The sequence below is a fragment of the Neofelis nebulosa genome, chromosome 15 (genome assembly GCF_028018385.1).
Source record: "Neofelis nebulosa isolate mNeoNeb1 chromosome 15, mNeoNeb1.pri, whole genome shotgun sequence".
NCBI lineage: Eukaryota > Metazoa > Chordata > Mammalia > Carnivora > Felidae > Neofelis > Neofelis nebulosa.
Window position 1 is genome coordinate 14,660,888 of NC_080796.1, and position 16,684 is coordinate 14,677,571.

The 16,684-nt window shown below is 40.7% G+C and overlaps 1 protein-coding gene across 1 annotated transcript in view; it reads right to left on the reverse strand.

The window, feature by feature from the left end:
* The window catches only part of KMO (kynurenine 3-monooxygenase), a 58,127-nt gene that overhangs the window by 18,026 nt on the left and 23,417 nt on the right, over positions 1 to 16,684 (reverse strand). Inside the window, 4 exon segments of the mRNA XM_058701716.1 lie at positions 3,546 to 3,711; positions 5,066 to 5,153; positions 8,637 to 8,685; positions 15,996 to 16,085. Coding sequence (XP_058557699.1) covers positions 3,546 to 3,711; positions 5,066 to 5,153; positions 8,637 to 8,685; positions 15,996 to 16,085 — 393 coding nt within the window.

Below are 16,684 nucleotides of genomic sequence, written 5' to 3' on the forward strand. Positions count from 1 at the left end.
GCGAGGCACCTGGGTGGTGTCAGTTGAGCGTCCAACTTCAGCTCAAGTCATGATCTCACTGTTCCTAAGTTCAAGCCCCACATCAGGCTCTCTGCTGTCAGTAGAGCCTGCTTCGGATTCTCTGTCTTCCTGTCTCTCTGCCCCTCCCCCACTCACACTCTGTCTCAAAAAAATAAACATAAAAAGTAAATAAATAAAGTAGAAATGGTCTTAAAAATGTTTTCTGTCCTGACTTTACAAACTCATATAACTTAGGTGGTATCAGATATAGTTGATACCAGATATAATCAAGAATTAAGAACACACTGTGAGATGTTCTCTCTCTCTATTTCCATGCACACTCACAAAAACACACCTATACACATACATATATATACGGGCATGCTATATATGCATATACAAACTATGTATGTATATGTACATATATATGTGTGTGTAATATCTTTATACTTTATTTTTCACCTTACTTGAGGACTTATTTGTATAATGGAAAGGTCCTAAGTTTACAGTTCATGGGAAAAATAAAATTTTACAAACAAGCTTCTTATCACTTCTTTCCTACAGAAATCTGCTCTCTTTACTGACCCCGTGACAACCCAGTAAGAGCCTGAGTGAGTTTTGATTGCTTGGGCATATCTACCGACCTAAATTCTGGAGATTCCCGGGGGTATGATATACATAAGAACATGCAATCAATTTCCAACCATTCTGAGTTTGCATTACTTTTTACAAAGGTTGTGGAGCACCTGCCATGTGTGTCTCTTACGTGGTAAAAACACATAAAGCACAGCCTAGGCTCCTAGCCAGCATTTTCATACTCTGTTGGAGTTATTTGTGTCTTTCTTCCTGGCTTTTGATCTCAGAGGCTCAAAGAAAGCTCAACACACAGACACAGAAATGAGTGAGTACATAACTGTCTGGCCTCAGGTTATGGCACAGGTGAATAGGCAGATGCTGAGGTAGAAATATAGGAAATAAAAGCTGGGCAGGTAAGACATCTGTGGGGTTGAAGTGGTTAAAAGTATGGAAGGATTCATTGATTGGATAAGAAGAGAAGGACAGTGGCTTCTGGGCGGGGGTAAACTTGCTGAGCAAAGCAGAGGTGGCAGAAATGAACAGTGTTTTAGGGAAGGAATTTAGGAAGTGTGAGTAAGGAGACCAGTCTGGATGAGGCACAAGTCATTGCTTTTCCCTCTTGCTATCTTTTGACCACTTCTACGACCTTTTAGAACTCCAAAAGATAAGGAAGAGTGGAGAAACGGCAGTTGAAATTGATTTGTCATTTACTGCACTAGTAAACGTTAAAATGTCTGATGAAAAAGTTTGGGAGACAATATATACCCCCTGTCCTCACCATTGGCATATATAGTGATTTGTACATTGTTTTTGATGTAGCAACTATGATACCAAGAAGATTTTGATGTTCACACATATTTCATGGCTGTACAATAATCCCTTACAATTTCATATTCTTTATTACCAAGTCATGCTCTCAATAGATATCTTTATCCAAGAGCAGTCCCAAGGTCAGGCTCCCGTAACCCCACTGGGCACTCACCACAAGTCTCTTCAAACATGAAGTCTGAGCAAAATGGGGACTTGCTGTGCAAAAGCAGGTTTGAGATGAGCCTCCTATTAAATTCTCTAAAGCACTCCCTCAATATTCACCCAGTATTGTCCCTCACCCAATCTTTCTCCCCGACTCCACAGTCCTCAGAGATGAAGAGTCTGTTACATTAAAGAAAGAGTCTGTTACGTTAAAAGGGTCAGGACAGAGAGACAGAGATAGAGATGGAAGGAAGGAAGGAAGGAAGGAAGGAAGGAAGGAAGGAAGGAAGGAAGGAAAGAAGGAAGAAGGGAGGGAGGGAGGAAGGGAAGGAGGAAAGGAAGTTAGTTTTCCTGAGATTATTTTGAGGACATATTAAAATGCTCCCATGCCTGGGTCCCATTGCTATGTCAAAACGGTGTTTCTTATTTAAAAGCAGAGAGTTTTATGCTAACTAACTTGGATGTAAATTAAAAAAAATTAAATTAAAGCAGTGAGTTTTTGTTAACCAATAATTATCACTATTAAATATGAACACCTAGAAAATAAATGGCTATCTTAAATCTACGTTAAAAGGCCTGATTCCACTGAAGTCTGGGACAATTTTTTTTAAATGTTTATTTATTTTTGAGACAGAGAGAGACGGAGCATGAATGGGGGAGGGTCAGAGAGAGAGGGAGACACAGAATCGGAAGCAGGCTCCAGGCTCTGAGCTGTCAACACAGAGCCTGACACGGGGCTCGAACTCAGAGACCGTGAGATCATGACCTGAGTCAAAGTCGGAAGCTCAACCGACTGAGCCACCCAGGGGCCCCTAGTCTGGGACAATTTTTAACAGAATCCTATTATCTTGTAAAACAGAATTATCAGATCCTGGGCCATGAGAACAAAGTTCACCTGAAAAATGTAAAATTAGCACTTAAGAATTACTAAATACTTTTCTGACCAGGAGGAAGAACTAGGAAAACAATGATTTAGTGATATATTATAGATCTGACTGGCTCATACAATTTGGTATATACCTGGTATATAATAGCACTATCACAAATTGACTAGCTATGTTATAGACGTGTGAATTTCAGATAGGATAAATTACATCTTAAAAATACCTTAAAAATAGATGTTCTTTATGTAACTCAAATTTAAATTAGTGCTATTTACTTATCTTTACCTATAACCCAATATCCTTATTGCTTCTGTTGGTATTTTAACTTCCTTTAATAAGATTCTACATTTATTTGCTACGACAATATAAAACATAGCTATGATGTATTTACCTCAAGCCCCATAGGTTTTAACCTGGGAACCAGGAAATGAGAAAACATGCAATGAAAATCTCTGCATTAGCTTGCTATTCATTTTATTTAATAATCATTACTTGGTATAATCATGAGTATAAGAACTCTGGATTGTCAGTATACAGAATGATTCCTGACCCACTTTTTTTCTACCAAGAAAAAAAGAGAAAAATGACATTATTATGTCAGACAAATTCCCTCTGTGTTCCCAGTAGGGTAGCTGTAATTCCTCTTCTTTCCTGACCACTCAAGAAAGCATATCTTGAAGGCAAGGGAGAGAAGTGATGTTATTTTTTTTGATGTTTATTTATTTGTTTTTGAGAGAGAGAGAGAGAGAGAGAGAGAGAGAGAGAGAGAATGCAAGCAGGGGAGGGGCAGAGAGAGAGGGAGACAGAATCCCAAGCAGGCTCCAGGTTGTCAGCACAGAGCTCAATGAGGGGCTCGAACCCACAAACTATGAGATCATGAGCTGGGCCAAAAGCAAGAGTCAGATGCTTAACTGACTGAGCCATCCAGGATCCCCAAAATTATATTAAAGGGATACTTGTACACCCAACTTATTATTCTTTGCAAAGGACTATAGCAGACCTCAGAACTCATCCAAATATGCTATTGAGAACAAGTGCACTAGAATATGCATCTCCACTAGTCCAAGGGGCAGGAGGGCTATGGGAAGAAGCCAAAGAAGGGAAAGGACTTACATCCCCATTCTTGGGTGGAATCGTCAGCTCCATGTACCCGTGAGGAATGTACTGCTGGCTGTAATCAAAGCGTGGTTTCTTCATGAGGTGAGTTCTGACAGTTGAGTAGGCTCCATCACATCCTACAATGAGGTCATAAGTGGCATCTTTGGGAACTTTGTCAGATCTGAAAAATAAAATGAACCATCCAAAAAAAAAATAATCTAGTGGTAAAAATGATGCTGTTCCTCTTCTTGGATATAAAAAGTAGCAACTCAAGGTGGCCCCTCCTCACTTGTACATATCTGATTTTGAGCTTAGAGTTGATAGCTATAGAGTAAAGATGACAACCCTCACCTCTATGGTGGTGTTGCTCATGAGAATGAGAATAACACCACTACACCAATTAATAAGGACATGCCAGGCCACTGAAATGTGACTAAGGCTTGAGTCCCCTGCACAAAGGAAGAGTCTTGAGAAGAAGGCAGAGTGAGGGAAGGGATGGACCAGGGCAGAGATGGCACAGGAGTTGCCAGGAACAGTGTGTTTAGCGTGAGTGGAGGGTATTGGAAGACAAGCTCAAGAAAAGAGTACAATATGGGGAAGGAAAAGAGGGAGGAGAAGAAGAGAATTTTTAATGTTAAGACAAAAGGTTTAAATACATTCTTCTGGCAAAAGAGAAAATAACTTTTTCCATTGAGGGGATGGTGAATGAAGAGTGGTAATTTAGGAAAACTCATTTGGCACTGGAGGTATTGAACTGGAGGCAGAGTGCAGGGGGGAGGGGACAAGGAGAGGACAAGGTGATTGCAGTAGCCTGCGTGTGCAAGTGTGAGAACCCAGGGACCATGGGCCTCAGAAGAAAGACATAGGCTCTGAAGCCAACCGGGGAGTAAGAAAGATGGGCAGGGTCACAGATTTAATGGGAGAAAGTAAGGAAAAGGGCACACCAAGAATGATTCTAATTATTAACGACATAAAGGAGGTCAGGACTGGACATGCTTGGAGAAAAATAGATGGTCAAGTTTTAAGATATGTTTGAAAGCATGGCAAGAGGTGCCTGTGAAGGTGTTTAACAGAACATTAACATGGATTAGTACTGAAAGAAGGATTGAGAGGGGAGACAGAGGCGTGGGCTAGGGAGGTTCATTTTAGCCAAGGGAATTTTTAAGTGGTGGTTGAGTGGACTGGGAATCCATGACATGTCCCAAGGATGGGACATGGAGCTAGGAACTTTAGAGGACATAGAGGCAGCCAAGGAGAGGCAAATAGTTTCCAGAAAGAGGAGAGGGAACACAGGGCAGAGAGCGTTTGAAGAGTGTGGCTACCAGTGTGGAACATGGTAGGATGCTGAGCCTGCACGAGAATCAAGAAGAGTCACTTGTGTTGGTATTCAGAAGTCATCCAAAGGCTGGTTTTTGATGTTTCTTTGAGTCCCTTTTAGTGATCATTTAAATCTTTCAAAGAAGCCAAAGAACAAAGTTTACTGATACAGTTCACTGCTCTAACCCTTCACCTCTGCAGTCAAGACCACTGATTACCCAAGCACTGTGATCCTTCCTTCCTCAGGATTACATTTCAACAGCCGGTGGCCAAAGTGCACCTTTGCATTGGGGTATTTCTCAACAGCTGAGGAGACAAAGAAAATGAGCAAATGGAAATGAAATTCCAATTCTTATTTCACTTAATGAAATTGAAATTGTTATTTCCTGAGAACAGTAATGATAGAGATGTTTATTCTTAAGACTGTAATAATGAATTAGCACAAAGTGGTAATTTGACAACTATTTGGCAAATGTTCTAGGATAATTTGGTAGTAAAAGAGATGAATACAAATCAACTATCCTCATCCAAAAAAATACAACTAATTCCATTATGCAAATTCTTACGTTACTGTGATGGTTGTCACCCTGGAAAAGAAGCAGGCATCACATATTTTAAAATTTGCCTCTAATTTCGGATTCTGTGATTACAAATACTCAGCCAAACTCCTCTTCTCATGCTATGCCTCATTCTATATCTCCTTTTAGTAGTTCTCTAGACTTCTGAGTCAAGTCACAGATATAGATTTTGATACTAATTTCTTTTTGTAATCAAACACTGGAACACTGAGGGGAAAAAATGAGTAAGAAGATCTAAAACTTCTCAATAAATACAATCAAAGTATTCTGGTGCTTTTTTTTTTATTTTGCCTGTTAGCAATCTATAGAAATTAATGAATTATCATATTCTTGCCATAGCAGTAAAATATGATTTTTGCCCCTATTAATTCTCATGGATAGGAGATCTATAATTATAGGTTATTTACTGTTCTTAAAGCTACAAGTCAGATCTACTTACCTATGTTTAAGAAATCTTTTGACAAATAACTTTGGAGAAATCAGAATTTATCTGAACAACTAAGGATATCTTTTATAAACCCTAAATGTGTTTTAACTCTTGAAAAAATTAAATTAAATTACGTTTATTTTTTATTTAAGTGCACACTAATACATCCCAAAGAATTTTCCACAGAACACTAGTCCTGGAATATGCTCCCTAAAAAAACTGTTTTGTGGTCAGAGTGATTGGAAAAATGCTAACACTCTGACCTTCTAGGCTGTGCGGTCCTGGTCCTCAACCACATGTGGCTCAAGTCCTTGAAATGTGGCTGGTCCAAATGGAGATGTGTTGCACCCACTGGGTTTTGACAACTTAGTACCAAATAAAAAAGGTCTCGTGCATCACTGTCTTCCATTGATGACCCATTGAAATGATTATATTTTGGATATAAATATATTGTTAAAATTAAGTTCACCCGTTTCTTTTTAGGCCTTTAAATGTGGTTAATATAAAATGTTAAATTATACAAGTGGCTGGCCTTTGTGGCCAAATCTTGGACAGTGTTGCCCTAGAAAATCCACAATGCAGACTAGCTGAATAAAGGCCCTGAGAAATACTGTAAGAAAACTTTCAAAACTTGTTTCATGCAGGATTTATCAAACTTACTTGATTACATGTCCTTTTCCTGCTTACTTTACTTAACAATTATTAACAAACCCCTCCCTCCCGGCCCTGGACAGTGAACCATGAAACAATCCTACATGAGATGCAGGGGAATGATTTTGTTACCACACCTTCAGAGGGGAGGCTGTGCAGTCAGGAGGGACTGTTTGCACACGGAGCTGGCAGCTCACATGTTTGTGTAAAGGAAGGGCAGCTGTGTGAAAGAGTTTATATGCCAAACAACGTTTAGAGGTTGAGAGTCTGTTCAGCGGGGCCCGGGGGGGGGGGGGGGGGGGGGATGGGCTAAATGGGTGATGGGTATTAAGGAGGGCACTTGTGATGAGCACAGGGTATTTTATGCAACACTAAATACTCCTGAAACTAATATTACACTATATGTTAACTAATGAATTTAAATAGAAACTTGAAACTTATTTAAAAAAGATAAAATAAAAATAAAATAAATGAAATGAAAAAAAGAGAAAGTCCATGTACACTTTATTCACATATTTCTGGCATTTATGAAATTGCACACTGTGCAGAACGTTCCCAAGGAAAACCAGGTATGGGAGCTTCTGGTCTGTCCACCAAGATCAGCTCTTCCCAGGTTGTAGCTCCCACTGCTAGCAGATATTTCACGTGTAATATTGGAGGCACTGACTCTAGGAGATAAAGGCATGGACTTTGGAGTAACAGATCCAGCTCCAGCACAGACTCTACCACTTATTAGCAGTGTGGGCTGCTGTACGGGGAGCATGAGAAGCCTCCTCCCCTGTCAAACTGAGGGAAAAGGAGTTCCCGCCTCACAGAGCTGTTGGGAGGGTTATAAAAATCGATGCGCTATAGAGCATCTATAGAGTGCTCTATAGAGCACTTAACACACCTCCCGGGGTCTCAGTGAGTGCTCTCATTCTTAATAAATTCAGAGATACTCTAAAGAGATTGTCTTAGGTTGGCCATACCACTTTTTAAAAAGCTGTTTTGTGGCTTCTTGAGATCAATATCAGTATATCTAGCCACCTACCCCCCCCCCCCATCTACCCATCCAAAAGACGGTCTTGCAAATGTAAGTTCAAGAAGTAAAATTAAGAAGAAAATTGAGCCCTATTTCTGAAGTCCGTGGTGAATCAGCTAGAGTGATCTTCCCAGCACACCTCCTGCCAGCTCAATTCAATTCAACAGAAACACTGCAGAATCATTCTGGGTAGAAGGGTGGGGAGAAACACAGATAATCATGTAGAAACTCTGCTCTCCAGAACTCAGAGGCTGCTGGATTACAGAGAGGAGTTGATTTAAAAGATAGTATTGAGGAGAGCACCTTTTGGGATGAGCACTGGCTGCTGTATGGAAAATTTGACAATAAATTTCATATTTAAAAAATGTAAAAAAAGGTAGAATTACTCAAGTGTTATGTTCTGCAGGGAATGAATCTAATTAGCACAAATACTGAAGAGGAGAAAAAGCTGTTATGGCCAAGGGCTACCTGGCAAGTGATTGCACTGATCATCCATGCTGCAAGTTTAATTTGCAATCCAGTGGCTTCTCCATTAATGGGTGTGTCTGTAACACATTACAGTCCTCAAGGTATGTTTTATGCCTTCCTCTTTTTCAACCTCCTACACCCTCTGCTATTTGGTTTCCTACAATTCCTACAAATTGGCCCCTGTGCTCTGGCTTTAAGTTCAGGGTTGGCTTTATGCACCCAGGGATTATCATAATACTCTGAAGACTGCAGCCCTCTTCAGCCTTCAACTACTGCTTTTTATCTTTCCCCAGTGAAGAGCTAATCATGTCTTTTTGCAAATCATTCGAGGGTATCTGTTGTTCCTCTAGTCCATGAGTTCTTCAGGGTGAACATTCATTCATTCCAGTGTTGAAAAGACAATAGGAATTCAACGTGTGTTGAACAAATGATTTTTATTTAGATCAGTGACAAGATAAAAAAGAGATGCCAGAGGATGCATCACTACTACTTTTCAAGGACTTTGTATTGTACATAGCCTTGCCCTTAATAACCCATGAATAACCCATGAAAAGGAATAGTAAGCAAATCCCAGTGAATCACGTAACAGGGTTAGGCTTACGTGCTTTACTAAAAGTGACAACTGAATAAAGCATTGGACTTACCAGTCAACAGCTCCTTGTTTAGATTTTCTCTGCTTATAGAAAGAATATACTGCAAGAAAAATATAGTAGATACTGTTTACTTCTGAAGAATAGACAAATATTATTCATTATTATTCATTATTATTCATTCAGCAATAGGAAATACTTAACAGAAGTTTGCAAACTTAGTTTTATAACCATTTAGCTAATTAGCCTTTTAAAAATAAACACTTTAACCAAATACATATAAAACAATGTTCAAGTTACAACTTTGGCTTTTTCAAGGTTTGATAGTATAAAAACCAAATCCTTCTTTTATAGCAAAAATGTTATTTTTACTAAGGTAGTTTTAACAACATCTTATATTTTCATCTTAGATCTACAAATTGATGTGTTAGAAAAACTTCAGTAATGACAGCGACGTTGGAATAAATGTGGTATTTCCTAAAGAGACTACCTGGAAGGCATTCATTAAATGTGAAAGGAATGTGTGTTGGGGGGGATGGTAATGGTGAGGAAATTGTGCACAGAAGCAGGGTCAGCCCTCCCTGGGACATGTGTTCTTTATTTCTGACTTTATAGGACAATTAAACAGGGCCGCCTGTTCCAAAAGGCACAGTGGGCACAATGCCCAGGGTCCACATACTTTTAGGGGTTCATGAAAATGTTTTAATTTTAGTTTATACTGAAATTAGAAGAAAAAAAATAAATGTAATGAATCTATGAGAATGAATCCAGCCTGGGTTATTTTATTTTTATTTATTTTTTTAATGTTTATTCATTTTTGAGAGACAGAGACAGAGCATGAGAAGGTGAGGGGTAGGGAGACGGAGACAGAATCTGAAGCAGGCTCCAGCTGTCAGCACAGAGCCTGACGTGGGGCTCAAACCCACAGACCATGAGTTCATGACCTGAGCCAAAGTTGGATGCTTAACTGACTGAGCCACCCTGGCACCCAGCCTGGGTTATTTTCATCTTTATACCAATGCCCTCCTAAAATCTAATTTTTAATATTTATTGTTTCAGAGGGAGAGGGACCCACAAAGGCGAAAGTGCCCACCTAGGGCCCGTGAAAGTCATAATACAACCTCACACTTCAGGGTGAACCTATTCTTTAAAACTCTAAAGCATATGTTTCCCAAATTTTGAAACATCACATCATTTCATACAAATCTGCTCATTTTATAAATCTTCACCTCATCCCAAAGTAGACATTTAATATTAACAGTGAACCCTACAGTTGGTGTAAAAACAATTCGGTCATGCTACAGAGGCAATGACTGAAGAGGGGCTTCCTGTGTCTTTGCTATGAATTAAAATGAACAGGACTTCATTCTCTGCCTCTTTTGTTCTGTTTTCCAGTCTTCTGTGTCATTAAGGACCTAATTTCAATGGAAACCACACTTGCCATTCAAAATATGTTTGGAAACATTTAAATTAGGGAAACTCATATACGGAGGGAAACTATTCTTTCCTTATCAGTGGCCAGGCTTGGTTGACATCTGCATCATTTAGGAACTGATACACACATGGGTCCTGTGGAGAGTCCCTGTCCTTCTACCCGGCATCTGCAGGCGAAAGTTAGAGCCTCCCCCAACAAGCCCCACTTCTCCAATGCCTATTCTAAAAAGTTGGTCTTATGAAGAAAAAATAAGAACAAACAAGTCTTCACCATACATGTTAATCAAATTATAGCGTTGTTCACCTTGAACTTATATAGTGATGAACATCCATTGTTTCTCAATAAGACTGGTGGGGGTGGGGGGGGGGGGGAACTGCATCTCTGGTGAAGGCTACAAAGAAATAGTACTCATAGTCCAGCTCCACATTTTCTATCTGGATAGCTTTATTGAACTTATTTATCACAACAATGATAAAAACAAAAAAGAACTCTGGTTGTCAGCTGGCAGCCATAAATTTCAAATAGCTCGAATGACTACAATTTAGTCTATTTTGTGAGTCAGTATTCAACTGTCCTTACTCATCATATTGCATTTTAAAAAATCCTATGTATTCTTCCTAGACATATAGTAGAGTAATTATAAATGAATTCAACATTAATCCAAGACTGAAACTGGCTTCTGTCTGTTGCTGCTTAGTGACTCAGTTGTATTTTACAGACCAGGTTGTTTCAAACGAACCTTCACAAATGTCCTTAATAAAATACAACAGTGATTAAAAAAAGAAGAAACAAGTCAGGAAGTATAAAGAGGTCCTTGTAACCAAAACATTAACAATGAAACCTAAAGGAAGTTTGATAATCTCCTTTGGAGATTTGAAGAACAAGAGTTGCAGTGCTGACTTTTTCAATATTTTAGAAAAACATGTTTACACCCTATATCCTGAAAGCCTGTAAAAGGGAATGTTTTCTACTAAGGGGGCTCTATTCCTCTATTTGGGGCATAGGAACTGGGGAGCTAGGGGAGGTGGGGGGGGGAATGGGAGAAATAGGTGAAGGGGATTAAGAGTACACGTATCCTGATGGGCACCTAGTAGTATATGGAAGTGTTGAATCACTATCGTGTGCACCCGAAAGTAATATAACACTGTATGTTAACTACACTGGAATTAAAATAAAATTAAAAAAATTTTTTCTCTGCATCATTAAAAAAATTGGGGAGCTCTGACCTGCTCTGTATGTCAGAGAATATTTTGATAGTTCCCAGGACAATTTGGGAGGGAGATGGCTGGAATGAGCAAGACTGGAAGAGTCTGAACCCTGCCAAGGGAGGAAAGGCAGAGAATACAACAGCTGGAGGAAGGAGGCTCAGAGAAGGTTGATGCCAACAGAAGATGGGCTGCCTGGGGATTTGCAGAAATCCTGGGGTCATGGGGAGGGCTTTTGACTTCCACAGGCTGTGGAATTGAGTGATTCAAGGCAATTTTATGTAGTTCTTAAAGGAGGCCCCATGTTCAACCCTGTCATAAGAGTAATGATGCAAACCAAAGAAAGAAAGGTGGCTGCAAATTTAGCACTGACTGAGTTCTTAAGAATTGAGAATGACAGGACCGTGGGTGAGTGATCACTTCCTGCTTCTTCTGTGTTGAAGGTCCCATATGGTAACTCCCACCAACACCTTCACCCTCTTGGGCACCAGTAGAAATGAAGCTGTGCCACCCCCACTCCAGTGCTGGGGGTAAGAAACTCAGTTTGGTGCTCAGGTCCACGTCCCTCTGCTCATCTAATGTTCCGATATTCTGAACCATATTTTATTCCTCTGTCTACTCATACTTTGTTGACTCAGTCTCTGGGGAGGGAATGATGTCAGAATTGGCCTTCTTAGCTAACTCCCTGTGAATCCAAGACAAAGGTAGGGATGATTACTGTGGTCACTCTCAATTTAGCAAAAGCAATAATACAATTTAGCAATACTGCCCAGCACTCCTGGGAGCGCCTCCTACACCTATGTTGCACTGGCCACTGTCCATGAGGACACCTGCCCTGTGCCTCCCTTGATGTTGACCTCATGTACTCACGCAGGCTGTCTCATCATCCGTAAAACAAGGTGGTTGGATTCAACGAATCCAAGGTTGCTGATCACGCTATGATTCTGTAATGCGAAAGTGCATCACAAGTGTTCTTACCCAATACACACTGGGCACTTAAACATTTATATATTTTTAGAGTTCTTGTCTCACCCAACTTCCGTCCATAGACGGATGCTCCTTTAATTGGGAGAACACTATTTTGCTCTCGATTTAATATTTAAACAAAATGTCCGCCTCAATCCTCGCTTTTTCCGTGAGGTCTTCTCGGAAAACTGAAGCTTCTTCCCTCTCCAAACCATACAGCTGAGCACTCCATCTCTCAGAAGAGTTCTTTTTGCAAGAACTTGATTACCGTCTGTCCTCAATGCTTACAAGCTCCTCTCCCAGTCCTCAGTAACCAGCACTAGCACGCAGTATGGAACACAGAAGAGTTAGTGTTTATGACAGGATACGTTTAGTAGGTATAGCTTACCCTTGACTGGTATGTGTGAACCTTGTGTTCCTTTCCTACAACGCCAAGCCCAGCTTGGAGCCACTTGAACAGGACATGTTAATTATCCAAAACTGTTTATCTGATCAGGGATATCAGTGGATCTTCTTCCCCTTCTTTCTCCTGCCTGGCTCATACATTAAGACTCTGTACCTATGTTTTTACCATGCCAAAAATAAGCAGGTTACTATTTTTAAAAAAAATTTTTTTTTAACGTTTATTTATTTTTGAGACAGAGAGAGACAGAGCATGAACGGGGGGAGGGTCACAGAGAGAAGGAGACACAGAATCTGAAACAGGCTCCAGGCTCTGAGCTGTCAGCACAGAGCCCGACGCGGGGCTCGAACTCACGGACCGCAAGATCATGACCTGAGCCAAAGTCGGACGCTCAACCGACTGAGCCACCCAGGCTCCCCAAAATACATACTTTTATTTTTTTTAATTTTTTTTTTAACGTTTATTTATTTTTGAGACAGAGAGAGACAGAGCATGAACAGGGGAGGGTCAGAGAGAGGGAGACACAGAATCTGAAACAGGCTCCAGGCTCTGAGCTGTCAGCACAGAGCCCGACGCGGGGCTTGAACCCACGGACCGTGAGATCATGACCTGAGCCGAAGTCAGACGCTTAACCGACTGAGCCACCCAGGCGCCCCAGGTTACTATTTTAGAAAGTCACTAAATGGAAAAAAATGGATCTTTCCCCACTCCCTCCCATCTCCCGTAGGCCCTTAGTTGTTGGAATGTTTTACTTTCTGCCACTTTTTAAATAAATGTTATCGAGTAGAACACACATGATATAACATTTACCATTTTAACTCCTTTTTAAGTACACAGTTCAGTGGCATTAAATACCTTCACACTGTGTATGGGCATCAGCAACATCCATCCACAGAAATCTTCGTCTTATAAGACTGAAACTCTCTACACATTAAGCAATGGCTCCCCATTTCTCCCTCCCTCCAGGCCCTGGCAACCACCATTCTACTTTCTGTTTCTATGAATTTAACTACTCTGGATACCTCACATAAGTGTAATTTGTCATTTGTCCTTTTGTGAATGGCTTATTTCACTTAGTATAAAGTCCCCTCCAGTTTCAACCATGTTGTAGCAGGTGTCAGAATCTTTTTTTTTTAAAGGCCAAATAGTATTCCAGTGTATGTTGTATAGAAAACCTCCCCTTCTCCTCTGGTGAATGTCTTCTTTCCTCCCACTTACTACCACATGCACAACACTCTGACACCAGATGTGTTTCGCGGGGTGGGGAGAGGGGGGAGATTCCTCCACCAGGCCATTTCTCAGTGACACAAGCTGGCTGTCCCACAATTTAATCACTCTGACACTATCTGCCTGGATAGCCTCAGATCCTAAAGGTTAGGGTTCAGTGCCATGAGATTGTACCCCCCACTCCCCCACACGCACTTCAAATGCCAATGGCAATACAGTTTGCAACTGGGCTTCTAACCAGTCAGCTGTAAGTTAGATGTTCCCATGAGCCCCTCTTCAGGTTCAATCAATTTGCTAGGGCAGCTCGCAGAACTCAGGAAAACAGTAGACTTACTGTTTAAAGGGTACAGATAAACGTCTAGATGGAAAAACGTGTAGGGCACGATGTGTGTTTGCCCTCTGTGGGTGAGCCGTCTCCAAGTACCTCCTTGTGTTCATGAACCTGGAAGCTCTCTGAACCCCATACTTTTGGGATTTTTGTGGCATTTTCATCACACGGGCACGTTGGATCATTAACTCCACTTACAGCCCCTCTCCCCTCTCTTCGGATGGGTGGGGCTGAAAATTCCAAACTTCCAATTAAGGCTTGGTCTTTCTGGTGACCAGCCCCCATCCAGGAGCCCACTGAGAGTTACCTCATTAGAACAAAAGACACTCTTATCACCCAGGAAATTCCAAGGGATTTAGGAGCTCTGGATTAGGAATTACAATCAAAGACCAAATATTAGAAGAAAAGATCTCCTAGTGCTCTTATCACTTAGGAAATTACAAGAGTTTTAGGAGTTCTGTGCCAGGAACTAGGGGTAGAAACCAATATAGATTTTTTTATTATCTTACATACATGGACACCGCATTTTGTTTCTCCATTGATGGACATTTGGGTAACTTTCACTTTTTGGCTATTATAAGTAGGTAATGCTACTATGAACATGAGTGTTCAAATATCTCTTCAATTCCCTGCTTTCAGTTCTTTTGGATACATACCCAGAAGAGAAACTGCTGGATCATATGGGAAATTCTATTTTTAATTTTTGGAGGAATGGCTACACTGTTTTCCATAGTGGCTGCAGCATTTTATATTCCTACCAACAGTGCGCAGGCATTCCAACTTCTCTACATCCTTTCCAGTACTTGTTATTTTCTGTTTTCATTCTTGTTTTCTGAGAGTAGCATCCTAACAGGTGTGAGGTGCTTCAGCCACTTGTACCATCACAAGAGCCACACAGACTTTGTTCCCATGAGCACATGTGCTTTATCTCTTGCTGCCCAGAATGTGGTCCATGGAGCAGCAGCATGGACACCACTTGGGTGTGTTTGGAATGCATCATCTCTACCTTCACTCTAGCCCTACAGAATCAGACTCCACACTTTAACAAGATCCCAGAGGAGTCTGAGAATCGCTAATCCCACCTGCAGTGGGAGCTCTGTGGGAGCTCAGAGACTCAAAGAATATAAACTTCATTTGGGCTCTGCCTTTAATAAAATAAGGCCTTGTTGGAAAATCAGGTTGGAGTTTTTCTCTGGTTGATAGCTGTTTGGTACACTCATTCTGTCTCAAAGAAACAAACTTAGAAGGTATAAATATTAGAGAAAAAGACATACTTTCCCCACTCCGTGTGTTACTATGTAAAGATAATAGAAACACAAAGCAGAATAATGGATTTTCTTTTGTAAACTTGATTTCACCATCTGGCCTCTGTTGTTTTAGAAATTATATAGCACTAAACACATTTTTGGTTCATTCTCTAAATTCCATTACAGTTAAATTTAGGGCAAGAGAGTCAGTTTGGAGAAGGTAACAACAGTGTAAAACCCTCTAGAGTTGTTCTTGCATTTTATGCTTGACAATAAATACATAGTAATCTTCTCTGTGTAACTGAAAGGAGATGGGAGAGAAAGAGTGTTCCAGGCCAACATGAAAAATGCATAGAGGCAAAGGCCCTAATAGTGATGACAATGTAACTTACTTCTATTGAATGGTTATTAGAAACGGAGCCCTATTGTAAGCATCTCATCTCCTATGGATTAACTTATTAACTAGTGTATGTGTCCAAATTGCAGACCGACACAGGCAATGTCAAAGACAGATCTAGAGACAGGAAGGGCCAATAAGCAAGGGTCAAGTTCCAGACATTAGACTCCACTGTAAGTAAACATTATCTTCAGAGTAAACCAACCTGTGACTTGGTCCCATAGGGAACTGCAGACTTTTTTCCTGAAAGAGAGTGAATCATTCTTGCTCTCATGGGAATACCTTGGGCTACAATCTGAAATAAACCAAGAAATATCAATTTCAATTAGCATAATATGGCATCATAGAATAAGATAGATATCGGTTTTAAAATGTGAGTTTTCAAATATTTTCAAAAAATTAAAAACATAATGCAAAGAGCCATGGAAGCACGGTGTGGTAGAAACTTAAGGAAAGCTATGTTCCTGCAGAACTTAATTTTTGATTTTTTTAACCTTTAGCTTTTGGAATTGACTTAACTTTTATCTGGTCTATATCACATATTACAATTAAGGAAAATGGGTCCGTGTCAGAGAGGCTGAGTGATTTTCTCATGATCACAAAACAGAGCAATGCATGAGGAGTAAAACCCAGGACTCCCAAAACCCCATGCGAGGTATTTTCACACACACATATCTGAGGAAACTGGAAATAGAACTGACATCCAGGGGCGCCTGGGTGGCGCAGTCGGTTAAGCGTCCGACTTCAGCCAGGTCACGATCTCGCGGTCCGTGAGTTCGAGCCCCGCGTCGGGCTCTGGGCTGATGGCTCGGAGCCTGGAGCCTGTTTCCGATTCTGTGTCTCCCTCTCTCTCTGCCCCTTCCCCGTTCATGCTCTGTCTCTCTCTGTCCCAAA